General features: G+C 44.7%; 1 protein-coding gene across 1 annotated transcript in view; it reads left to right on the top strand.

Moving 5' to 3' along the window:
- The window catches only part of LOC8023788 (anoctamin-7), a 91197-nt gene that overhangs the window by 27514 nt on the left and 37004 nt on the right, over positions 1-26679 (top strand). The window contains exons 4-8 of the mRNA XM_040221713.3: positions 396-496; positions 6801-6876; positions 8020-8410; positions 9691-9747; positions 10333-10427. Coding sequence (XP_040077647.1) covers positions 396-496; positions 6801-6876; positions 8020-8410; positions 9691-9747; positions 10333-10427 — 720 coding nt within the window. The remainder of the gene's footprint in view (positions 1-395; positions 497-6800; positions 6877-8019; positions 8411-9690; positions 9748-10332; positions 10428-26679) is intronic.

Genomic DNA, 26679 nt, shown 5'->3' with positions numbered 1-26679 from the left:
TTGATTTTTTTTGCGGGCTTTACTACTTTCCTCCTTTACGTGTCGAGATAGGGTAGATATACGTTATGTTATCAAAACGTGCACGCTTCCAACGCCAGAAGCATCGCTTCCTTCCTCCGACAACCAAATCTTGGAGGCACTACTTCACGCGGCGTTCGAACAATGCGCAAAAGTCGTTTCCTTCTTGAGAGTGAAAACGAGTATAAAGCTAAAGGGTCACAACCTTCTAGCTACCCGGATTTAAATTAAATAAATATGAATAAAATGAAATAAATAGGCAATAAACCAAATAAGTATAAATTAAACAAAAAGCTTTGATTTATTTAATAAAAAATTATGACTGCTTTTTTTTTTTTTTTCTAGCCTGGCTAAAGCTATGTTTTTTTCTTTCACAGCTCGAACGCTCAGCGCGCCGTTCCAGTGCAAGTGTATGGACTGGTTTATCGGCGTGAGGGACAAAGCAAGCTACTTCCGGTCAGCGCTACGCTGCCTCCTGGTAAGGTCACGCCATCATTTCGTCGCAACCACTTTGTCACTGCACTGCACGACTGCCTGACATCGTCAACTTTTCTTCCCCTGAGGCACCGGATTGCAGTCCTCCGGGGATTAGGAAATAATCCGGTCTCTACAAGATTACCTGAGAAAAGGAGGCTTCCCGAAATACGTAGAAAATGTCCTCCATTCGGGGCATGACCTTTTCTGTGTACTCTCGTCTCCAGCCAACTAATAGGCGTATCCGGTATGGGCGACGAAAAAATAATCCAACGTTTCAACCTGCAAATTGTAAAAAAAAAATAAAGGGGAGGCAAAACGACAAAGTGTGACGTTTACGCTTCTATCATAAATGCCTTCCATTGGCGTGGCAAAGGCAAAACAATGTTTTCGCCCATACTGGAAGTGACGTCAATTCAAGATGGCGGCGCCCTTGAAGAAAGGGTCTTATAGACCTTTTTCGCAAGGGCGCCGCCATCTTGAATTGTCGTCACTTCCAGCATTTTCCCCCGTATTTTCTGTTTCCATTGCTAAAGGCGCGAATTTTTGATAGTTACTGGTTTGCCTCAAGATTGATTGGTTCGACACATTAATAGCCACATATGAACCAGTACCCCCAGTTGCAAGCCACAGTACTTTTTTTTTTTTTGGCGAGGATATTGAAGTTTTAAATTTGGTCTGAGAGAATAGTATGCTCTATTGGCAACAGTGAAAACATGACGTCAGACGTCGTAAAAAGGAAAAATATGGGGCCACTAGAGCTTGTTGCCTAAGGGTTACAAAGAACTTCGACGGTGTGAAATGAATTATGTTTACTCTCACGTCAGGAAAACGAAAGAAAAATAAATAAATCCTGCGCGAATTACCGTCTGTTTTTATAGACTGCCTCCTCGACTTGCACCTCATACAACATATGTGACGTCGCCACACTGAAGAGTGGCAAAACATTCGAATTTCGGTTTTTACATCACCTCTGTAGGCCGTTTTCTCAATAGCTATCTTGAATACGGAGGTTAATAAATATCGTGCCCGAAGGAGTAAAGTCTGGGTATTCCGAAAACGCGTCATGTGCGCGCGCTATCGACAGAGTGTTTTAGTAGATCGTTCCGATGACGCCGATAACGACACCCGATACTCAGCCGTCGCCTTTGCTCATGGATCGTATCGTTCTCGGGTATCGTTATCGGGGGTATCGGCAGTATCGAACCGATCTACCAAAAACTCTCTACAGTTGAAAAAAAAAAAAAAAAACACAAGCTGAGAGATAAAAAAAAAAAAGCAAAAACAAGAACTTACGGCGAGCTAATGTAGTATTATATGATGGTGAAATACTTGAAGTACGCAACTACGATGATTTTTAAACGATGGCGGTCATTCTAAAACCGCCATGTATAAATCATTGAGGTGACCCGAATAAATCCCACGATGAAACCAAAAATGAGATAACAAACAACGCAAAATACAAGTAAATTCGATAGAAGCGGCAAAAGTCGATACAGTATGTCGCAGAATTTAAAATTAATGTTCGCTCAACGCGGTTTATATGCGCCATAAACCTGCACCTCTTAATATTTATAAAGACTGATTTACAAGAGCGACATTCGCAAAAGGAGGCTGATTGTTAGCATTTAAAGTCACGGCCATCGAAGACAATGAAACGACGATCTAAATCTGGCTGTCCAGTGCGTATTTCTGGACCCCTTTTTCCCTCCCTCGTGTGCTATATTCAGCGAATGGAAAGTCGCGATCGATATTGTCACTCCTCGGTCCGGGCTAAGGCGTAGTAGTGCACGACGAAGCCAACGGATGACGTTCAGCCTTCAGACATATAGATGTAGCAGCATCAACGCGTCTTCACGCACTCGAGGCATTTGCAGCGTACTTATAAGGCGATTATATCGACAAACCTTATGTATTATGCAGCGCCTATCCTATATATGACACATGATATACGTATGGCTGATATCTTATACGGCATTTACATCGCCATATACGGAGACCTTTAGCGACGTATGACACTATATGCTTCATATACATGTCCAATTCGGCATATAAGGAAGGCCAAAATAGCCATACGGTAAGGTCGCCCGCATCGCAAACTTGCATCCTATATGACGTCACGAGAAGCCAAGAGGGATTGTAGTTTAAAATCCCTATTTTTGAGGGATTCAAATGGGTCGTAGACAATGAACTAGGGTTACGATGTAGGCTAGTTAGTTCATAATGACAACAGAAAGCAAACAACGCGCAAAAAGAAATAAACCGGGCAAAGTAAAACAAGTCGCAAAGGACAAGCGCTTGTCCCGTGTGCACATCTTTTGTCACATGCGCGTCCCGGTATGCACCTCTTTTAAGTTGTCAATGTTTCTTGCGCGCCTTTTCCCCCCTCTATTGTAGATGATGAACATTTGGCAACACGCGTAAACCGACCAACGTTCGCGAGTGACGCACCTACTCACGTGCCTGATTTAATTACACACAAACAATACACAAATAACACAAACATAAGAACAACAACAACACGCGAACGCATATTGCCATTAGCGTTTCCAAAAACAGATGGTGACGTTCTCATGAACTATTGCAAGACCCCACCAAAAATAGCGAAGGTTACTTTTTTTCTTCTTTTGTGAACAATCCTTTTTTTTTATCGATTCTGTGTATACCGTAGCAACACGCACTCTTCCACTCAAACGCACACTCAGATTCTTTTTTTTTTTTTTCGCTATTTAAGAATAACCGATGCGTGGTCATAATTTCGCACCCGGAAGGTGCCCCTTTTGTTGAGGCACCAGCGATCGTTACTCGCGACGCTTTTGCATCTGCCCCGTCCCCTGTCATTTCGGAGCTAACGACGGGGCTCGCGTTCCGAGGCTTATTACGTCGCATGCGTAGAACGAGCTTTGCGCGAAGGACATCCGTTGATGGAGTCTGCAAGTGCTTCGAACGAACGACGCATGGGGAACGTGATGTTGACGGAAAGGTTCGGTCAAAGTGCATTTCTGTGTAATGTCATTGTCCGCCGTCAGAAAGAGAGACAAAAAACAAAACAACAAAAAAATACCGAGGCCGGTTTTGAAAACAAAAAAAAAAAAAACAATTTTGTTTTATAAACGGTTATAACGAAGTCAGTTATAACTAAATAGCGTATATATCGAAGCAATCACGATTTCCCAGTTCCTTTTGCACTTCGTTGTAAACGAAGTCGGTTATAACGAAATAGCGGATATAGCGAAATGATTTCCGATTCCCGCTGACTTCGTTATAAACGAAGTCGGTTATAACGAAACAGCGGATGTAGCGAAGTGATTTCCAATTCCCGTTGACTTCGTTATAACCGGTCTCGACAGTAGTTACTGAGAAGGTGAGAATGGTAGGGAGGAGCTTCAGTTGCCACGTCTTCAGCGCGAGCTTTCTGGCTTCGACAATTCTTCGGCGTTTTGTGCACCTCGCGCGAGCACGCAACCAAAGCGCGGCGGAACGCACATGACTGTGACGTCACACGACGCCTCGGAGCTGGGTCACGGGACGCTACTTCGTGACGCTCCTTCATGGCGGTTCTATTCATAATGGTTTTTTTCATTGAATTCGAATAATAGACCATATTCTGCCTTGAACCACTCACCAAAAGCCTCAATGATGCAATGACGTTTCGCCAAGGCCTCTCACCGAACCCACGTCGTAAAACTAGCCAAGCCAACTTGCAGAGGTTCAAGTGTTTGGGACTATAACCATAGAGTAATATAGTAAACGTAAAGAGTGAACATTCCCATGGCCATCACAGTTATAACCACTCAGTAAATGACAGGGCTTGGAAATCTACATTCCTATATGGAACTTATTTTTGTATGCAAAAAAGACCAACATGAACTGTTTTGTACAGGATAATCTGCTTGGCGACAAAATTGAACACAAAAAAGCACGACTATACGCTCTAGCACCTTACTACAACCGTAAAGACAGGAACTTCTATACTTGAAGCATAATTAGAGCCCAGCGTTGCAAAACGGAAGATCACGCAATTTAGAAGAGTGAGTGACAAACCACTTTTGGTCTAAATGTCAACAAACCAATAATATTCAACTATTCGCAGTAGCACCAACACATCTTAAGTACGTATCATCTACGGTTGGTGTCATCAAACAAACTACAGGAAGCCACCATGGACACAAAGCCACGCCGTACCTGCAGTCATCTAAAAGCGCCCTTTAATGATTACCATATTTTTCATGCCAGTTCATAACTAATAAATAAATACACAACAGAAATAAACAAAATACAATGCAACAGACAAAAAAAAAAAACGTAGAGCTGTGCGCCAAGAAATTGAGGTAGAGGAAGAGACGTGAGCACGCGGGGACATAACAACGCCGAGCTCTGAATGGTTGAATTAGGGGGTAGACATAAAGCTCGCCGAACACGTTCCATCGCGGATCGCCGGCGTCTGGCGTTTGCATTTGAACCCCTTCGACCAGTGCAGTGTAGACAAAAAAAAATTCTTTGTCTTCCCTGCACTCCTTGAACGAACCAACCTTGCCGTTGAAAATAAAAAAAAGCACTCCAAAGTAGTATTTGCATACCCTACATGGCCCAGGAACGATGCCACAATGTTGTTGAGCTTGAGACGCGCCCCCACATGCCGCAGCTAAACGGTGATGTCCGTGACACTGGGGCTGCCGCTACTACGACAGTAATGATGTAACGTTGAATAATTTAAGTGCTTCCGATATTTCTGTAAATAATACTACACTACGTTTATTAATGCAAGTTTCTGTGAACAAATTATTAGCAAGGATCTCAAAATGTAATTTATTTTCCTAGCAGCGATATCTAACGGTCGGCAGAGGCAATGCTACAAGTAATGGAGTAAATTACTATAGTATGTCTCTCCATGGAGCACTTATCTCAGCCGCGAAAGGCTCTTAGTGTCCACTTTTTACGTGTACTATATTACTCTATGCTATAACCACGAAGTTCGAGAAAGGTTCGACTGAGTGGTTTGACTATTATGTGCATGCGGAGGAATTAAAAACTATAGCTGACGGCACCTAGCGAAGGAGGGGTGCAATGTTTACCGGGTGTTTAGTCCCACATCAAGAAACTAATTAAAAGTTTGAGTTTGGTTTTGTATCCCATGAAATAGAAAATAAACCACTATATAAACTCTCGTTATTTATTTGAAACAATTGTTTAGCCGTTGGGAAACGCGGTTCAAAACTGAACCTTCGTCGACTTTGGTCAGAAGTTCGAAGCTTCGCTGAACCTGTCAAACCGCGCCGACCAAATCCGCCACAAAAACACTCTTAACTAAATAAAAAAATAAAAAAAAAGCTTGTTTTTTATTGGAACTTACAACTAAAGCGAAACGTCGTTTGCCACTCTGGGGAATTCTGGAGGGTCCATTTTTTACATACTTCTTACAATTTTTGGCAAGCATCGCGCTTTGTTTGGGCCGAATACACAACAAATAAAATCTTCAAATATGGCGGTGAATCACACGACTGAGAGGCTAGCTGTCGAAATATGCAAGCAAAGAGCTATACAAAAATATTTCTCGAAAAACTATACTTTCAGCTCTATTCGGAGATTGATTTATGCTTGCCTCCGTTTGCCTACCTTCGTTTCGGCGCAAAAGTGAGAGGACGCAAGAATGCCGAATTCTAAGCGGAATGATTCTGGGTAGACGCAATACTGGCGGTTTTTATTTCTACCATAGCCTCCTCTATACTCACAAAGCCTGGCAGTTCGACTACGAAGCCCTCGAGTGCCCGGTCGCAGATGTGGAGCGCGAGGATCTGGTAGCAGAGAGCGTCATAGAGCCATTTCTCGTGGAACCTGTACGTCAGCGCACAACTTTTGCTGCGGCAAGGAGCCGAAACAGACTCGTTCGCTCAGGAGAAGTGTGTTTCGGCGTCTCGCCGCAGCGGGGCGCCAGTCACGTGGCTCTCCTCTCATCCGTTGTCTGTCGCTCCAACTTTCCCATTTCCGCGGCCGCTTCTCGTGGCGATCTGCCAGCCTTTGTCGGTATATAGGATGCTATGGCCGTACTTCGGTTGCGCATGCACGCTCGAGGTTCACGAGACGCCGAATGAGCATCTTCGAAGCTCGCGCTGGGGACGAGACAACCAAAGAGCTTCCCTGCCGTTCTCGTTTCGTCAGTGACGTGAGGCTGCAGTCTATGATCCACGAGAAATGGCATATGTGTGAAATGGCTTGTGTGTGTGTGTGGTTGTGTGTGTGTTTGTGTGTGTCTGTGTGTGTGTGTCGCTTCCTCGCATCGATTCCGGTCTTTGATTCCCACGTTTCAGACTCATCACGTCCTAACCAACATAGACATTGCCAAAAGTGAAAATGAAAACCCCGTGGAATTCCATCGGAAAAAAGGTCAGTCTCCATAAACCGTAACTGATGACTCCCATTAGAAACTCAAAGTTCGTGGACATTATTAATAGTTTCCCGTATAATCTACGGCTCAATCTTAGCTAATGGCATCTGGGTGTTTCCGATCGAGAGAAATCGCAATACGAACATTGACCCATGCTTCATCTTTCTTACCGCCATAAGACCAGTAGTTAAAAATGAAACACAAGTGTCGTTATTTTATTGATCCCGGTTTCTGGTTTGCAGTTGAATGATCTTATCATAAATCGTGCACATGAACGATTTATGACGGCCATATTATGTACGGTGATACGGTCCAATTTTAACGGTCGTACTATCGACTACGGCCCACATTTTATAAGATGTTTGTCTAATCAATGACCCGATGTTCGCCGGTCCATCTTCAACGCAATCATGACCACGGACGAAATAGTACAATTTAGGGTTTAGACCGACATCGAGAAGATCCGGCGCGTGGCCGTGAGATGCATGTTAAAAGGGGCCGGTCTAAAAGTCGTACTGCACTAGCTTAATGTTAGCGTGAACCGGTGTCACCATGCTCCGGCAGACAGACCTCAAACTTTCTAAACATATTACGTCTGTAGTCTGTTGCAGATTTAGAATAGCGGGACGAGATCCTTCCACAAAAACTCTGTCCGCCAATATTGGTTGTTTTTCTCCTTCCCACTATAGCCTTCTTTCCAGCCTTCGCTCTGCTAAAGTGGAAAATGTGGAGGGCTTTGTGCGAGGGACATTAACCTCACCAGACTATGCGCAGCGCAAGTTTGTCTGCTTCTTGCACAGTGGTTGTGATGACGTCAGAACGCCGATCTCTTATTGGATGATTGAAAAAAAAAAAATAGTGGGTAGACCTCAAGGCATCCAGCATTGAGCTCTGCCCACTATCCTCTGAATCAAAGACAATCAGAACACGGCATCGTTCTGACGTCCCCGCAACCCGTGACCAAGAAGCAGACGACTTGCTACCTACATATGTCTGAATACAGTGTTTATATAACCAGTGTGCCAGGACCTTCATGCAAGGAAGAAACGTGCCTTAGACAGTGTTTGCAGACTGTCTTCCGCACGACGTAGTAATGGTGCGACCGAGGCTCAAGGAACCCGCGTGCAAACTTCTTCGCCCAGGTCTCTCGTACCTGCTCATGAAGAACGTGTACCTCGACGCCTTCGTGATGCACGACCGGTCGGTCCTGGAGCCGGTCTACGTCCCGGGCGAACCGACCAGCACCGTCACCGGGCAGTCTCTGTCCGCGCTCAAGGTGACCGACAGCGTGAACCACCTTGACGACCGGCAGAGGGACAGAGACTACGGTTCCGGTCGGACCGTGAAGGACACGAGGACCTCGCTGGACAGTCACTGGCGCAAGCTGATGGGCGGCCAGCCGCTGGACAGCATCAGGGACTACTTCGGAGAGAAGATATCCTTCTACTTCGCCTGGGTGGGGACCTTCATCGCGTCTCTTGTCGTGCCGGCGGTCATCGGGCTCGGAGTCTTTTTCTTCGGCGTCATCGAGAAGTGAGATTTCTTCACGAAACTTCAAGCTCTTAAACCCGATTCGCCAGTAGATGTAGCCGGTGCATTACGCAGCACCTTCGGAGGTATAGCGAGTCTACTTTCGTTTTCTGAAAAATTCCTGATTATTGCGAACTGAGTTTAAACTCCGCGATGAGTCTCTAAAGACACAATCATGGTACGTAGTACCAATTACTGTGGTCTCCAGCAATGCACTCTGCGCGACACTGCTAGTACGAAGAAGCGATCGCCGCGGTACTTGCTGATTCTTTTTTTTTTTCTTTTTTCTTTTTTTAAATAAAATGGCGGTTATATCAACTATCAAGTGTGGCGGAAATTGAAGTCATCATTGAGGGGAGTCAACTAAGTGATACATTTTGGTGCCCTTCACTATTCCGTCTCAACAAAATGCTGCGAAGCGTCGATGTTGTGTTCGCGCTAACAGTGCCGTGCACTGTAGAATACTGTACAACATTTTCACACTGCGGCAGGTGAGATACAAAAAGCTCCAATACAGGTAGTAATACAAACGCGATAAAACATGAACGAGCTTTAGTCAAGGTATTTATGCAAGCCTCGAGTTTTGCGGTCGCGTTGACGTGACGGGGCCCCCATTTCCCGGAAGACGTTTGCGCTTTAACAGAAGAAAATTGTGAGAAGTCTAGACTCGGGACGGAAGGTGACGCGATGCAAGTTTCTTGATGGAAATGAATGAAAGAAAAAATGCGTTTAATCATACGGCAAATAAAAAAAAAGGATATCCGGAGCGAATTTTTTGAGACGCTGAACCATCATGGCACCTAAGGTTCACGGCTAACAATGGTCCGAGCACTTGGGAAGAATAAAATGATCTATGAGGCGTATTGATTTGTTGACTCGTATCCTTAATTCAAACTTGCCTGTCGCTTGGTCCTTCGGTGCAAGTGTTCCGCGTCAATACTCCATTCACCGAAAAGCTGAGTGGGCGGTACGAGGTATGCGCTCGTAGCTTCTAGCGCCTCTATTAGCCTTTGTCGACCTAAGGGCTATGGCCTTTACTCAATGAGCCTTGGAACACCCAATGAGGGTAGTGCTCGCTTTAGTATCGAGGAAGACAATGATGATTAAGTTAGATGGGTATTTTTATATCAAAACTACATTGTTAACAGCCTAACGCACCAATACCCCGTTATTGCGTGTGGCGTTTTAATAAGGATTACACACTCGTAATAAAACAAGAGTGTAGAAACTGAAATCGAAAAAAAAAACTAATTAAGCATTCACGACTTTTTTTTTTTTTTTAGGGTGAGCAACGACAAGGATCTGCTTCTAAAAAACGACTCCAATGCCATCAATTACACGTAAGTGCCTAAAAAAAAGAAAACTTGGTTTTGCAGTGTTGATTTTTGCGTGTCGTTCCTCAGGGCTGGTTCGTGCACTTGCGTTTGAATGGGACCGAGTGCATTATGGCTGCTTGTAAGCGCTTCCGACGAGAGGACATACTCACGCCATCTCTTAGATCGCCCTGGAACACTCGCGTTCTGCGTATAACTTGACTGGTGGTGTTGCAGTATGCGAAATCAAATCTAACCACTAAACTGTGAAACTTAATACGTCAAATTTATTTCAAGCCCGCGGTAAAAAAAAAAAAAACGGATGCGTAAAAAGCAGAAAAAATGTATACGCAGACACGGCCGCTCTAGACCGGTTGTGACGCAGATTGGAAGGGTTCCACGCCTTCCCGATAGGTAGCGCCAGTGTGTTATGTCGTCGCAAGAAATCGCAAACGGTTGTAACACACTTGGCCACATTCAAGCGCAAATGTGTGAAATATTTTTTTTTTAAAAAACCTAGCTAGTAAAACATGTGCTTGAAGAGCGAGGGCTGACCCGAAACCCCGACTGATGGTACGACCGATTCCCGAATGTTGTTGTATGTCGTTTCAGGGACGTCAACGCCATCATCTACACCGTGGACGTCATCAAGGCTGCCGGCGACACGTTCCTCACACCATTCTTTGCCTTCACAGTCTGCCTCTGGGGTAAGAGGGCGCTTTATTTTTAGTTCATTTCATCACCCTCCTAATCTTAGTGTCGACTGCAATCGAATTCGACCGAGATAAAAACTAAGCACAACTCAGATATCCATAAAATAGGCAATGATCTAGAAAAAGAGTTCAGTAATGGCCATTTATATAGAAGGCAGACAGATGGACAACGCATGGTCGAGTCTTTGACGTGCTATTTCTCTTTTATTTCATCACAAGACCAATTTTCGGGGACACGGCTTTAGTTCGAGATTTTAGCGACACGTGGAGTATCGACCCCCAAGCGTATTTAAAGCGTAGCTTTGCGCGATGATCCCAATCTCGCCCTCTATTCTCGTCCCTTCCTTCACCGTCCTGCTACGGTCCGCCGGTGCCCTCCCCTTCTCGCGCCGTCCGTCTTCCCAACACCCTCTAGAAATTAAGGCCTGGACGCCCGCTTTGTGACGTCACAGTAGCTAGGCCAGCGAGCGAAAAAACGACAGTCGGCTGGGCGCTGGGCTTCGCTGTGCCGACGCGCTAACCGGTGCGGGGGGGGGGGGGGGGGGGGGGGTGTTTGTTGTTTTGATAAATATTGTATGGATGTCACTTATCCTTGCGTGACCCTAGTAAAATGTGTTATATGTATAAGAAATTACTATGTCCTATAAACGCATATGACCAAATAAGATCGTATAAAAACATGGAAGAACCTTATAAGAACAATGTAAGCAATATATCAGGTTATATACCAAGTTATAAGAAACTGGTAAGAAGTTTCTTTAACTTCTTATATAACCTTATATGTTCTTACAAGGGTCTTGTATTTATTTATTTATTTATTTGCTTTACCCTCTGGGCCCGAAGGCATTAAAGAGGGGAAGAGCAACGTTGGGATCAAAACCAGCGTAATGTATAGTTATTCACACTCACCAATAAATTGATTGGTAAGAGCAGACCTAAAAAGTACGGTGTCAGTTATGGATTCAATTGGTCCGGGAAGGTGATTCCAGTCGAGGGATGTGCAAGGAAGGAAAGAAGATTGGAATGTTGGTGTGATAGCGATAGGTATGTTCTTATATGATCTTATTTAATCATATGCATTTATTGGACGTACAAATTTCTTGTACATATATGATTTTTATTATGGGACGACGGCAGTAATAATTCGAATTAGTTATTTTTTTTTAAGATTAGACGATCATATAACAACTCTAACTTCTACGGTTCATCTATTAATTTACGACGACTGAAAACACTTAGATAAATATTATCGACTACACCCTTTCCACAATTATTTAGCTTAATTTCATTTGTAAAAGCAAAGCGCTGCTCTGCAGTCACAAATATTTTAATTTGAAACATTATTTTGACGTCCACGCTTGCCATGCAACTAGAACATATGTGAAATAGTATTTTACGCCCAGCGCCTTCGAGGTAGTTTCCTGAAAGATAAAATTACCTCCCGCCACATGTTAGACGACTACCTTTGTATGTAAAATATACGAAAATAAGTGACGGCTCGCTAACTAAAGAGCCAATTGTATTATTAAAAGAAAGGTAGTTTTAATGACGATATTCATCCTTGGACAAAGGGGACAAAGGACAAAATAAACCTTATTCTTGTCCAGCTCACTTGCACCTTTGCATTTATTGCATTATTATTGTAGTTTTAATAAAGCGAAACAAGCAAACTTGAAACAAATGTGAGTCGTGACTGATTGACTGCATGTCAGAAGGCTATTAGCCCCGAGAAGTTCGCGTGGCGCCCCCTTACGGCGAGCCGGGGGACGTCACGGCGAGGAGAGAATTTTTCCCCGACTCGCCCCGCTCGCCCTGTGGAGGCTGTGACGACGCTAGCTGTCGGCGCGCTCGTTTATATTTAATTATTTTTTGGCGTGTTTTTCGTAGGAAGTGTAAATGTCTATATGTGCCTTTATTGAGGTATGGCCTGTAGCTACAGGCGAAACTTCAACCAACATTTCAAGCATGCTTGACAGGGCAGGCAACGCATGAATCACAGCTGGTATATGAAAATAAAGAAATATGACCACAATTGCAGAAGCATCACCATTGACTTACATCTCGCACAATAAATGCTGCTGATGGTCTGAATGAATTGGCAAATTATGTATACTATTTTTTTTTGTATCTGTTTTTAAACAAGATCGCCGAAGCAGAAAAGCTGCATGCTGCTCGAGCAGCATGCTAAATACAGTCTGGGCCATGGGGAGAGAATCACAAGTTAGACAGCCCAAGTGTAGGGGCAAAGTAAAAACAAAAAAACATTGCTCGCATTTGACCTTTGCTGGATTCGGATAGTATTTCAATGGACTACGCGGGTGGTATCTGTGGACTTGTTTATATCAATTCTCAAGTAATGTATAACAAAGGTAAGCGAAGGTGTCTAGCTCGTTATTAGCCCCTGAAGCCCTAAAATTGAAATTTTACTTAAATCGAATTGCCCTGAAGCTAAAATACCAGAAGCTTTTCTCACGCAGACTGTCGCCCTTCATAGGCTCCACATTTTCCGCTACTAGCGCTGCAACTACCACTGGACAGACGTTCGAATGCTTGCGTTTACTCCTGTTTTCCTCTGTTGTCAGAGTCCATCTTAGGGAGATTGGAGGCTGAGGAAGCTTTTGGGGACCTGCAGCAGTGTCTCTTTTAATTGGAAATGACATTCAGACTAAACGGCGTATTTTCCGAATACCCAAGGCTGGAATAAAGAATGTCAGGAAAAAGTATAAACATTCCAAATTACGGCACTATTGCTGTGCATAATTTGGGCAGTTCAGTACATATTATACAGGCAACTGGGGGCAATTCGGCCGTTTTTGCTGCTACCATTCAAACTAATTTCCAGTAATTGTGCATCTTCTAATATGCCTACATACGTGTATAAAATATATAATTAATTCACGAAGAAGCTACATTTATGTAAAACAACCCTGTTCCACGAGCACGTCCAAGATCATCAGACGCAGGGCCTTTAAAACATCTGCGAACCAGCACACGCAAAGTGGCAGCGCAGAGTCGGGGTCGCGAGCTAATTTGCCGACCACTCAAAGGCCCATGATATAAATGCTACTTCAAATGCCTTGAAAGCGGGATGTAATATCGTCCTAAATCATGAACATGCAAGGAACAGAATTCCAGCGTCGGAAACACTTGCGCCACCGCTTCACCGACCCCTCGCAAGGTTGCCTTGCGTTGTGTGGACGGACGGGGAGGTTCATCGGCGGAACTGCCTCCACCGATAGCTTTCGAGATTTGTAACCCAATTTTAAAGGCAAAAGGGACAAGCGGGCTTATAAAATGTACGGGAGCACGTCAATATCGTGTTAACTCAACATCTTGTACACCGGGTAAACCAAGTCCAGCTCCTCGAAGAGCTTGCGGCACACAACGTCAAACCAGGAAACCGGTGTTGGGAAGCGAGCCGATGCGAGATCGCGGAGCGGAGTCCTCCCCCTGACGTCACGGTACACCTCACCCAATCAGGGCGCGGCGACCGCAGCGACGCTTGTGTTCGCTCTCGGGGCTAATCATGAACGCGACAAAATGTATATTTCGTCTTCTGAGAAAACTTCCTTTTTGCCTCCGATTCGGGTCTTAGTAAGTCGGTCTACAGAGATGTCTCAGCTCCTTCCGACTTTATTTTTAAAACAACGCTATCTTTTTTGCAAAAACAGACAGTTACTTTTTGGCTGAAGCAGACCTCGCATCTTGCCTAAGGTATCATTTTTCTATTCACAGACATTGTTGAGAAAAATGGCGCCTCCCTTGCAGAAGTGTCAAACTCTTCGAACTCTGACAGCGTAGCTAATGTCAGGTCCCTGACAACTTTTCGTCCATCACGTAACCCCAAGAACTGAGCGATGTGCTGGGACCGACATAAGCTCGTTCACAACAACTTCAGCATGCATTATCACAGTGACGACCAGTTGTGCTGAAACATACAGTCCCCCTTAATTTAAAGCATCTGTCAGGTGATGAACCAGTGCACGCATGGGAAGTGTCTTCTCCAAAACCAAATGTTTTCTGCGGTATTTGGACTTCAGTGTTTTCACAGTCACAGAGGCGAAGTACCCAGCTACGTAAGCCAGAATAGAACAGCGCTGCTAAATCATAGCCGGTGATGTCAAATACAAAAACTAGAAACAGAAAGCAAAATACAATGTGCAGGTGACTCGCGTGCTAGAACCAAGAAAATATTTCAAAACACTGTTGAAGCGGTAACTCGTTCTAAAAATAACTACTACACCTTTTTTGAGAATAAAAAAACAAATTTCGGAATTGTTTACCATATTATCGTCCTTCCGGGCACATTCACATTTTAAAAGTACAAAAGTGCAAGGATAAAACATATATCTGCCAAACCGACCTACCTTCAAAGAGCTCGCAACTACTTTCTCCGGAACCGCCTGAATCCATTGCATATGCCGTTGCTCGTCGGCTGGGAAGGAGAACACGTGAACCTTCGATTCCCCGGCGTAATTTTCTCGACAGCACGGCACACAACACATAAAGCATTGATCCTCACATTCGCGCACACAAAAACACGAGATTGTGGTCACCGACGGACGCAGTGTGTACGCAGGCGTCTTGTCTCTGCATCTCCAACGGCTCTCAATGTCGCTCGATGGCGCACCTACGGCTCTAAACTCGTCAAACACAGAGTTCGGGCCGAAGTTGAAGGGGCGCACCGACACGACAATCACGACGATGACTTCGCACTTTTGTCACCGACGTCCAATCGGCGCCCTCCGCGAACTTTCGACTCCAACTTTGTGTTTGACAAGTTTAGGGACCCTTTTGTCCGGCTTTTCTTCGCTTGCTAGCCGCCTGCCCTCTCTAGATTTGCGTCGTCACGTCGCGTTTTTTTTTTTTATTCATTTCTTATTAAATTTAGTCGTGCAAGAATAGCCCGTGTAATCTTTGGCGTAGACAGAACGCAACGGAGATAACAGAGCAATAGAAAAGAGAAACAAAAAAGTCTTTCTTATCCGGAGTGCTCCGTCAGCATTGTCGCAGATGCTCGGCGGTGAAAACCCTCGGCTGGCTCTCCTCGCTTGGCCTTGGAGCAGTGACGTAGCTGACCTAACAAAACGAAACGGGCAGCGCAGGCTTTAGTTTCTAGAAGGTCTTGGTCTGACATCTGTGGCTGCGTGCTGCGTCATGTCCGAAAAGCGTCAAAACAATTTTAAAAAAAACGCGAAAAAAAATTTTTTTTTTTTTTTAGAATTTAGTAATTTAGTGGCTTATTTCACAGTTGTGTCTAACCACGTAAGGAATATACCGAAAGAAAAATGTTCAAAATTAGTCGCTGAGGGTATTCAGTCGCAGGGCTACGCTTTTTGTGCGCACCTTGTCCTGGCACCATGGATTGTCCACTTCTCACTGTTCATCCTTCTTTATCGTGTCTCCCCAAGTTGAGGCTTCTGCGTTTCTTCTGTGTGCCTTAGAGCAATATCAGGAATGAATATTGAAAGGCAAAATGAATTGACCGCACCCGATAAGGCTGACGTCTAGGCATAACGTAATGAATTATGAGACTTACACAGAACAAACGTATACGTTGATATCGCTAGTTCAGGATTCTATATCCCTGTTTTGTTCTTTCGTTGTCATCCTTGAAGGTTCTTGTTCGTCTGAAAATTGTTCTATTATATCCAATTTGTCTATTTTCCCGAGCCCTCTAAATCTTTTCTTGAACCCTTTACCGCGGTTTAGTAAGCGTGACAATGAAGAACAAAAGAGCGCGACAAGACAAAGAAAAAGCAAAGACCAGACAGACGACAGTGTCGCACGCATGCACTTAAGTTGTCCGCGCTCGTGTTAAAAACAACATAAAACGTTTTTCTGGCGAGTTTTTGTCCGGGACTGTGAAAAAATGTGTGAGCTTTTATCCGGTGAGGTTTCGTCCGGGATTCGATGACTGTACATAGCATCTCAGGCGGGACGAATGGAGTAATTAGGGCAGACGTTCTCCATGCTGCGATATGCACTAATTATGTTGTCATTTTGCTTTTTCAAAGTCTAGAATATAGTCACGCCCATTCATCAGGTTCAGCACCACTTAATTTGCCTGCTGACCGATTGGTTCATGAACTTCTCGGGAACATGGATGGGATTGAACCCACGCGGGCTTTGCCCGCGTGGGTTCAATCCCATCCTCGTCGCCAATGTAGTAAAGTACTACCGAATCGCCGGTGTGGCGATATGTTCTACTAAGAACTGAAGAGCCAGGACAGTAAACGTCTTTACTTCATGATGGCAAATGCCGAACCGCCGCTCGCGCGCTCGGCTCCAGACGAGTGTGTGTTGTCGTCGTCGTCTAGTCTCAGTTCCCATCATAGAGTTTTTGCGTTATGCTGGCGCTGATATCAACATTGCGGAAGGGATCCATTAACGCCTTTCTGTGATCCTTGTACGTTGGTCAAGCCCAGAAGGCGGGCGGCAGAGAAAAACTCACCGGAGAAAAGCTCACCGCAAAACCGGCAGATGCGGAGAAAAGCTCACCTGTTTCTTTTTTTCACTAATAAAACTTAAGTTGCGAAAACAGTATGGTCCTGTCGTGTTTGTTGTCTCCACACGGTCGTCGTTCGAGTTGTTTTTATCACGTATAATCTTTACCAACTCGCCCAATTCGCTACCTCAGTACAGAAAAGACTAGTACCTATATAGGTCACGAGTTACAACGGTGACAGTGTGCAGCTCTGAAGGTCATGGGTGGCTCGCCGTAGAAGGGCACCATCACACAAGGCAACGTGTGAAAAAACTAGCACGAACTGCTAAAAAAGGGGCTTGTCCGTGAAAAAAAAAAAAAAAATCTCGATGTCCTGTTGACAGTTTGATCTTGTTTTCAAAGGCTAACAAAAGGTACAAAAACAATTTCAATCACTGCGTTGTTGCGCATGCACTTTCAGATTTTCAGCATTTGAATTTTTTTATATGTTTTAGGCAGGCATTATTAAGTTTTTAAACTTTTTTTAAGTTCATAAAGTTTTCAGTTAGGCTTTCGTTGCCTAAAGATAAAGAGTAAACCGAAAAAAAAAAAAAAACTCGCCCGCAATTATTTTTTTGGAAACAATATAGCCAATAAGCTTCACAAATATTCAAAAAACAATTTTTTTTACAAAACTGGCGAATTTTAATGGTAATAAATTGATGCATGTTAGCATTTTCCAACGGCCTCCATAAGAAAAAAAAAAAAAAATGGTGAGCTTTTTTTCGCATTTGCCGGTTTTTCGGTAACCATTTTTCAGCTAAGCTTTTCTCTGGGATTCCAGAAGGCATGCTTTATGTGTTCGGGTTCTGCATGAGGCGCAATAAGCTGCGTTCTACCCTTCTGAGGCACAATAACGACAACAACCAAGCACGTAAAAGCTCACTGGACCTGTTGAGAAAGCAATGTGGAGCGCAAGTTCGTCTGCTACTTTTGCAGGGGTTGCGATGATGTCGAAACGCCAAACTCTCATTGGCTGATTAAAAAAAAAAAAAAAAATAGTGTGCAGACCTCAAGAGATTTAGCAGTGAGGTCTACCCACTATCCCTTTCAATCAAAACCAATCAGTGCTCGGCGTCCTTCAGGCGCCACCGGAACTTCTGCGCTAAATAGAAGCAGACGACTTCCTCTCCGCATTAGGCGCCGTTCACACTCCTGCGACCGAGTAAGACTGAGAGATACCAGACCGGTTTTTAAGCCTTTAGGCCCGTTCACACTCTTGCGACTGCTTGCGACCTCTTAAACCTGAGTTCCTTAAAACTTCTTAAACCAGAGAACACACTGGCGCCATCTATTGGGAAGCAGTGTAAACTCGGCGGTCCGGCATATTTTTTTTTTTTATTTCTCGCGCAATATCCTTTCTTTTTTGGCTCGAAAAACTTTTGTCAATGTTATAAACGAGCCTTTCTATGGGTATTACGCACATTTGACCTCGGAAATCCCGCAAAACCTTCGCTTTTGTGAAATGCAGTTCTAGGGTCACTGCATAGATGGCGCCACAATGTCAGTGTGTTCCCTCATTCTAGAAACTTTTAAGAAGTTGTAAGAGATCTCGTCTCTCTCAGTCGTACTCGGTCGCAAGAGTGTGAACGGGCCTTTTTTCGACCTCTTAGGATCGGATGCTCTGCAGCGGAGCTGGTCCTAAGAGATCGCAAGAGGCTTAAAAACCGGTCTGGTCTCTCTTGGTCGTACTCGGTTGCAAGCGTGTGAACGGGCCTTCAGGTGCACGACCGGGGTGAAGACATATTTATGAACATTGCGAAGTAGACCAAAACATAGCCAAGTAGTCTATCTCCTTCGTAAGAAGGAAATGGTCAGGCCAGGTATCTTCTGGACCCCTTAATGAACAACGCTTAGCAGTTGTAAAGCAGTTGTAGGCTTGCGCATAAAAAATGGATAGCGGTGCCTTAGAGTGCAAGACTTCGCGCGCAAAGGTCCAGCAAGAATCAACTGTTTAAACAGCACCGACCACTTTGCGTCTTTCAAAGAAATCAAACTAGGTGTGCTCTGTGCTAGCAGAAAACCACCTCTCTGTGCGACAAGCGGATTGTTTAGATTATTTTCAAAAATGCTTCAGGCTGTAGAAGAGATCTGCTTCTATACACGTTTGCAAGTCCGGCTTCAGGGTGCTGCCATCTTGCTCGCTGGGGTGCGCTTGGACACGTCCTAATCCGATTACATAGCCTTGCTAAGGCGTCATAATCGTATTATGGCCGCGTTCAAGCGCACCCCACTGGGAAAGATGGCGGCGCCCTGAGACCGGACTTGCAAACGTGTATATGTTGGAAACTCTGTCGAGTTCCCAGGATATAGAACGACCTCAAAATAATAATAACAAAAACGCACAATTCAAACCTTCTGAGCTTTTTTAGTAAGCAATGCTCATTATCTGCGCTTAGTTATAAACGTTAATATGAAACTAGAATCAAAACACTGCATTTTATATTGAAATGGGGCCTGGGCCCGTGACAGCGCAGCCTTTAGTGTATTATCATAAATCACGAGACGCTCTTTGGCGCGTGACACCGCACCTTCGACTCCGTTACCGGCAGGTTTCTGACACCAGCATGACAGACGTCCTGTGCAAGCCATATACAGATATGTGACTTGCACATATCTATTCGCGCATCAGTTTATGTTGTAAAAGTTGCCGACGTGAACCGGAAAAAAAAAATCATATTAGCGCTTGTTCCATCTTTTTTTTTTTAAACTCTGGTGCATTCTTATTCATTTTTCATAATAGCTTAACCCCAAGATAACTCTTAAGTGATAGGACAGTAGAATGACAGCTGGAACACACTGAATCATACCCAGAGTCCTTCGTTTTCGGGTAAACCCAATATTTCCGATTTTTTTTTACCCTGAACGAGTTGTGTAAAATCCGGGTTAAGCCGGATATCTCATTTTAAACCTACTTTTCTTGGAGGCAAAAGCCACCTAGAAGTCTGGAAATTGGGAGACATTAGGATCAATTCTAAATGTGTCCCCAAAGTCGCTAGTCCGATGATCGCGAATATTTTCTTATTTTCCCGTGACCGCCGACAGACATTCGCTTCCAAACGAGTTTAGATATAACCTGGAAGCAAGTTCATGGAAGCTACGCACTGATCCAGTGATCGGTTGACGTGACGTTATAGCGCGATACCCTACGTAAGAAATATCGAGCCGATAATGTTTTAAATTACAAAAAAGGACCTGCGCCACTTCAAGAGGAAATTCAATTTTGTTTTTCTAATGCGTTCTCATTGCTTTCCCGCCACCTTGATCCCAGGTAATTTGTGGGGGAAGTGGAGGATGCGGAGTACGGTAGGCGTGAAATGCGTAAAAGTGGTGCCGGAGCCGGGCCTTTAGACCTCTATAAACGCATCATAGATAAAAAAAAAAAAAAAAAATGTGGGAAACAAGCTATACTATGTGAGCACGAACACTCCGTTTCCACGTATTATCTGTACATTGTTTAATTTTCTTAGTGTACATAAAAAGAATAGCGCACTGAAGCCGACGCGCTATTGTGAATTTTAGTTGAAATTACTGATCCTTTCTAAGTATAACCCGTCAACACCTGAATCCCGGAATGTCTGCTTGAAAATAACGATTTATCTCGGAATATCAGGTATAAGAATTGCGCCTGATTTCTACATTCCGATTGTTTTTGTTTTTTTTTCTTTTAGTATAAAACGCGAAAACGAAGATTTTAAACACGTCCAATTGAAATTGCAACAAGTAACTTAGTACCGGTTCAAAAAAATGGTAGGGAATACAATGAAAAACAAAATGCTCGCAAGATACGTCGATAAAAGCTGTAACTTCAGCACTGACGCGAAAAGCCCATTTAAATACGAAAAATATATTTTAATATGCGGGGTGGAATGTATAAGAAAAAAAATCACGAAGAGAAAGAAGAATAAATGATGATTTGTCTATGCCTTGATGGTCCGCAATAGCGCCGCGATGCACCCAAGACAGTAAAGGCCGGTTCACAGATGCAGCGAAGCGCTAATGTAGCGCTTCTCACGTGTCGTCTGCTACTTATTGTCTGCCATGAACAACAGTATTGACGGTGCGACACAAAGCTGGTGAACGCTCCCGTCAACACGCGCTTAGCGCGAGGTCAGCGCTACGCTTGTAGCGCTCCGCTACATGTGTGAACAGGCCTTAAGTAAGAACGTGAGTGGAATCGAACACGGGTGAGCGGAATGGAGCCAGGCGCGATAACCGCTGCGCCCCACCGCAGACAGCGTGAGGAGCATAAATCTTGCCTACGATCTTAAGCTTGAGTACATAATCTATACCTTCCTAAAGGAGTCACACACATAACAGCCTCCTTAATCAACGCATTTCTTTTCGGGGGTCTGTCTAGATCAATTGAATACCGCAAAGTTCGTCACTCTTGTGAGATTTCCCATATAAACTGACAAGAATTTCAATCGCGTTTGGAACCACCTTCCACTCTTTTTTAGGCTCTCTTTTTCTGTGGAGTGAATGTCAACGCCCATCAAGAACCCACGTCTGGATGCGCTTAGATTACGGTGCCCTCATTTTTATTTTATGGCGAGAAAACCAATTTTCCCATTGAAATGTCTACAGGGTACCGGCGTCTGGAGGTAGATGGCGTAAGTAGATGATGTAGCTGAAAGTTGGGAATGTTACTACTTTTCTATCGACTACGAGCGAATCTGACCAATAGAAAATCAAAGACTAACCCCATAAAATAGCACTCATCTAGTAAAGAATCTCGTAGTAATTCTGCACAGAAAAGCTATTGAACAATGCGTAGAACTCACTGTGACGTGCCATTTGTTTCCCTGCTCTCATCATTACTACTGTACTATCGACTAAACCCGAATCCTACCAAGATAAAAGATTATAAGGCTGACCGTGATATCCATAGAATTGCAACCATCTAGTAGAGTGCCCCTTTATGACCATCTTCATGGCGGGGGGGGGGGGGGGGGGGGGGGGGGGAGCTAGCTATTGAACAATGAACAACCAACTCAGTGACGTGCCATTACTTCTTACTTTGATCGTCACAACCTCACTGTCTACGAAAACCAGATACGACCAAGGAAAAAGATCAGACTAACCAAGATTTCCAAGAAATGACTTCGGTCTAGTAAAAGAGTCGGACAATGACCATCTGCATGCATGGTAGGCGTTTGTTTGGACAATGCGCGGCCCGCACTGTGGCGTGCTCATACTGTCTGCCTCTCCACTCCTTCCTGGTTTTCCGCTCCTGCCAATCGGAAGAACGGTTCGCAAACAAAGCCGCGGTAGAAACAAACAACGAAGGCACGAAGTCGGCGACAGGTAAATGTCACTCGTCGGATCGTACAATGAAGCAATCCCGCGCAACAACCGTCGTCTTCTACCTGTGCGTAGCTTGCGCACGGAGTTCAGAATGTTCGCGGGACGACGCTGTTTCTATGGCAACAAAAGGTCCTCGAGCACGCGCACTGTCGCAGTTCGCCGGAAAGGCGATGCAGCCAAACGATCTTACGGACAATACCGCCACTCGTACAAAAAAAAAAAAAAAAAAAAAAAAAAAAACTGTGAAAAAATAGTAAAACAATAGCAAGATAAAAAAAGAGAAGAACGTAGTATTGGTGTGCTAGCTAGAATTTTCGACTGGTGTGTTTAGCTTCCTATACCCATGCATCAAAGTAAATGGCAGCAAATAATGTTATGCAAAGCTCAAGTTCGTATGCTTCTTTTGGGGGGGTTGTGATGACGTCAGAAAGGCACCGAGCTCTGATTGGCTCCGATTGAAGGATAGTGGATAGACCTCAAGCTCACATAAATAGGATGCTAAGACCGCCACTCTTGATGGTGCGGAATGCACGTTGTAAAAGAACTGTGGAAGCTCGCCATCAGCACGCGCTCAGCATTCGCGCACACAGCTATGGCCGCCAGTGAATACTCCCTATTAGCGGCGAGATGTTTCGGTGGCGCCCTCGTATGGTTGCCTTTCGTGACGTCATTACCTTGCGAACAACAAGATCGATGGTGTTAATAAGGAGCACGGCGGAAGCTTGAAATCATAGCGTTCTTGAACCAACACTCTCAACACCGTCAAAATTGAAGTCCTCACATTCCTCTTGTTTTCGCCCATGAGAGCTCCTTTGCTGACGTCATAGTCAGCATTCAGCCAATCGTGGAAGGCCGACCACCGCGACGCTTTTGGCCGCGCACGTCGCCAATAGCCACTGTCAAGATGAAAACGGCAGGAAAGTCTGTAAGCTGTCCTACTCTCAGCGCGGCCGTTTCCCAACTTCGATGGTGCTTCGACGTCTCGTGAGCCTCGAGCGTGCTGGAGGCCGCATACTCGAAAGAAACGCCTTGCCGTTCTCATCTTGCTAGAGATGGTACCTCACTTAACACAACTAGCACTGATAGAGCGTCGGATATGTATTTTCGCAATCAGCCGACGAGAACTAAGGGTTATTATTGCATTTGTTTTTCCCCGATATGTATATTCTCGAGGAACTGGCATCTAATTTTGTGAACATGATGGGAGGTCCCGCTGTAAATACGGAGACTAAGTCTGGCCGCACCCGCACAAACAAGCCTGCTAATCCATCAGATAATCCGCTCCGTGTTGTCCGGTTTGTGTTTCACAGATATTTCTCGCTAATTCGCACAAAAAAACAAGATCAAAAGAAAAAAAAAAGAAAGAAAAAGGAAGAATCCAAGTTTTGATTTCTCGTTATGATTGGCTACAAATTGTTAGATCCAAACTTCATAAAAAAAAATAAAAAAGGTGATCGAAACCGGATGAAAGACTGGACCAAACTGTCACCGCCACTTGGCGTCATCCACAAAAAAAAAAGGAAAAAAAAAAAAAAAAAAGAAAGAGCAAATTACTGCTCTGATTTAAATTCAAACGTCAATACGGCGAGACATTCGTGGCACTCGTCATACAAACGCTACAAAGGGCGTCGTCGACAAATTGTTACTTCATTTCACCGTCGCCATTTGTGTAGAAACGCAACCTCCCCCCCCCCCTCCCCCGCCCCCTCCAAAAAAAAAAAAAAAAAAAAAGAGCGAGCGCCGTGAGATTGATACCGTACAGCGCGCACCAAGCGGGCATTCAGCGAACTAGGGCGCTCCGGCAACATCACGACCACGCACGACAGGTCGGCGGGGCGAAGTGCGGGGTAGGTCGCGACCGATGTCCACCCGAATGTCAAGGTTTTCCGGTCTGTAGGTCCATACGCCGGCGCAAACAAACGTAGACATTTACGATGCGCGTGCGTGCTGGCTACGGTCGTCACTAGGATCGATGCAGATCCGCGCAGGCATCGCTTTTGGGGCTTCTGTCGCGTTCCGAGCTCGTTGTTGATAAGAGTTTTTTCTCGTATATGTCGCGCTCCCGATTTCGATTTCATGTTCGTGTGGAATGGATCGCTGCGGGTGCTTCTATACTCGGCTTCGCTCGACGCGATAAAAAGTATCATGCGTGTTGCGTTTAGCAAGTCCGTGACTTTTTTTTTCTTTTTGTACGTGCGTTGTTTAGGCGTTTCGCCACGTGGTGCTGATGTCGAAGGACAGACGAGATTGTGATTAGGGATGTCACGAACTTTCGTCGAACCTCAAGATTTGACTGGTTCACCTAGCCTTCGAACTTTTGGCCGAATTCGACGAAGTTTGACTTTGGAGCAGTTTATAAAGCAATTAAACGCAAAGGTGCAAGCGAGCTGGACAATAATGTGGAAAATAATCCCTGGTGAGAAAGAACAAGGGGGACAAGGGACAAACACAAATCTCCAAACACAGCTAGGTGACTGGTGCGCGGCTGAAAAACGTCTGCCTGGTCCGGGTATCGAACCCGGGACCTCTCTATTTCCAGTGGAGCGATCTACCAACTGAACTAACCAGGGGTTAGACGTTAGTGGAGCAAACAGGATTTATCAGATGCCACCCGGGACCTCTCCAGGGAAAAATGGAGAGGTCCAGGATTCGTCATGTGAAATGGAATGTCATGTGAAAATTTGAAGAATGGACGAGGGAAATGTAGAAACAAAGATGGACAGGCAGAATATCTGGGTACGTGTATACAAGCAGCATGGACACAAAATGAGAAAGCTACCGAGAAACTCGCGTCAGGGTACGTAATGTGGCACTCAATAGACTACTTGCTAAATTCCCCCAATGCCCGGCCCGCACCCGAGGAATCATGGGAACGGTGTTCCTTCAGTACCCCAGTAATTGGTAATTTCGACCAGCTCGGTGCTTACGCACTTTTGAGTGTAATCCGGAGCCATCCTAAATAAGCGTCGTGTAGAGTCCAAAGACCTTTCATATCGCTCTTAAAATTTCTCGTCGATTTCAGCGTTTTTGATAATGTGCCACCTGGCTGAGCTGCGGAAATCTTTTACAATTTTATCATTCTCGTACAACTTCAAAGACGCTGACATTAGCTTAGAAGCGCTAAAACAAATGCTATAAACAGCCCCGCGAACTCCGAGCTAAGTCCTAGTTTTTGCTGTTGTGGATTCTCGGCTTTTTACGCAATTCCTGCTAAAACAACAAGCACGAGAATGATACTATTTTGTAAGAGATTTCTGCTGCTCGGCCAGGTTGAAAGGCGGATTGCATGCACTGTCTCAAAAACATTCACCTTCACGAAAAATTTTAGAAGTGATATGACAGGTCTGTGGACTCTACACGATGCTTATTCCGGATGACTCCCGATTACACTCAAAAGTGCGTAAGCATCTAATGAGTCGAAATTACCGATTACTAATAGGGAAACCGATCCCATGGCTCCTCAAGTACGGGCCGGGGCGCTTGTGGATTTAGCAAGTGGTCTATTGGCACTGTTGATCCGGGAGCATGTGCTTTTGTTTACATATTGCTATTGCGTACTATAAGTAACCGTCAGGTAGCGATGCACCAACTCTAATTTTGACGTCACTCCGAGGCCGCGTGACGTCACGAGCTTGCTTCCAGCGCTTCCAGCCGATGCGCAGTGTTTACAGCCGTAGTAAGGTAGCTGGGCTAATTGGTAACCACTGAACATACTAAAATAAAATAGCGCGAAGATAAAACAAAAAAGAACGCAGCAGGACAGAGCGTTAACTCGTAAAAATGCTTCCTTCCCACCTCTCCCCCCCCCCCCCCCCTTCCATGCTTATACAGTAAAATCGCTAGTATCGTATTAGTTCTTCTTATCTTTGTGTTTGCACTATTTTACCTCGGTACGTCCACAGCCGCTGTAGATAAAAACCACCCTTGTTTGAAAGCAACCAGTTCTTGCACTAAACAAAGCGAAAAAGAAAACGTTCATTCTGAATTTTAAGCTTTGCTTCCACCGCATGATCTATGTCTGCGTTTACATGAATGCAACATTAGCTCATCGAATTGAAAAGGAATTAATCACACACGCCCAGTCCCTCTGCTTCTTCCTTTTCTATCCAATCACAATCATCCTATCTCGAATCTCAATTCGATGAGCTACTGTCGCATTCCTGCATCCAAGGCATATGTAGCAAATGGCGCTGGTAGAAATTAATCGGGAAGGGCAGACTCGCGCCACAAGGTTCAATTACAGCGTGTTAGAATACGGGGAAGTTTTGGGACCGGAGCGGCTCGCGTGAGGCATGTGGATTGCGATAGATATCGATACCGGCGCATCGGCAGTAGGGTCAGTATGGTAGTGGATGTGCGCGTGCACCGCGTGCACGCGCAAGTGCATCGGCACTTGCGAACTGCAGCGGCTTTCTGCTGCCCCAGAGTGGTGTGTATAGAGAGAGAGTTTGG

This window comes from Ixodes scapularis, unplaced genomic scaffold, assembly GCF_016920785.2.
Source record: "Ixodes scapularis isolate PalLabHiFi unplaced genomic scaffold, ASM1692078v2 PGA_scaffold13__105_contigs__length_92229423, whole genome shotgun sequence".
NCBI lineage: Eukaryota > Metazoa > Arthropoda > Arachnida > Ixodida > Ixodidae > Ixodes > Ixodes scapularis.
This window is presented reverse-complemented; position numbering and strand designations above follow the sequence as displayed.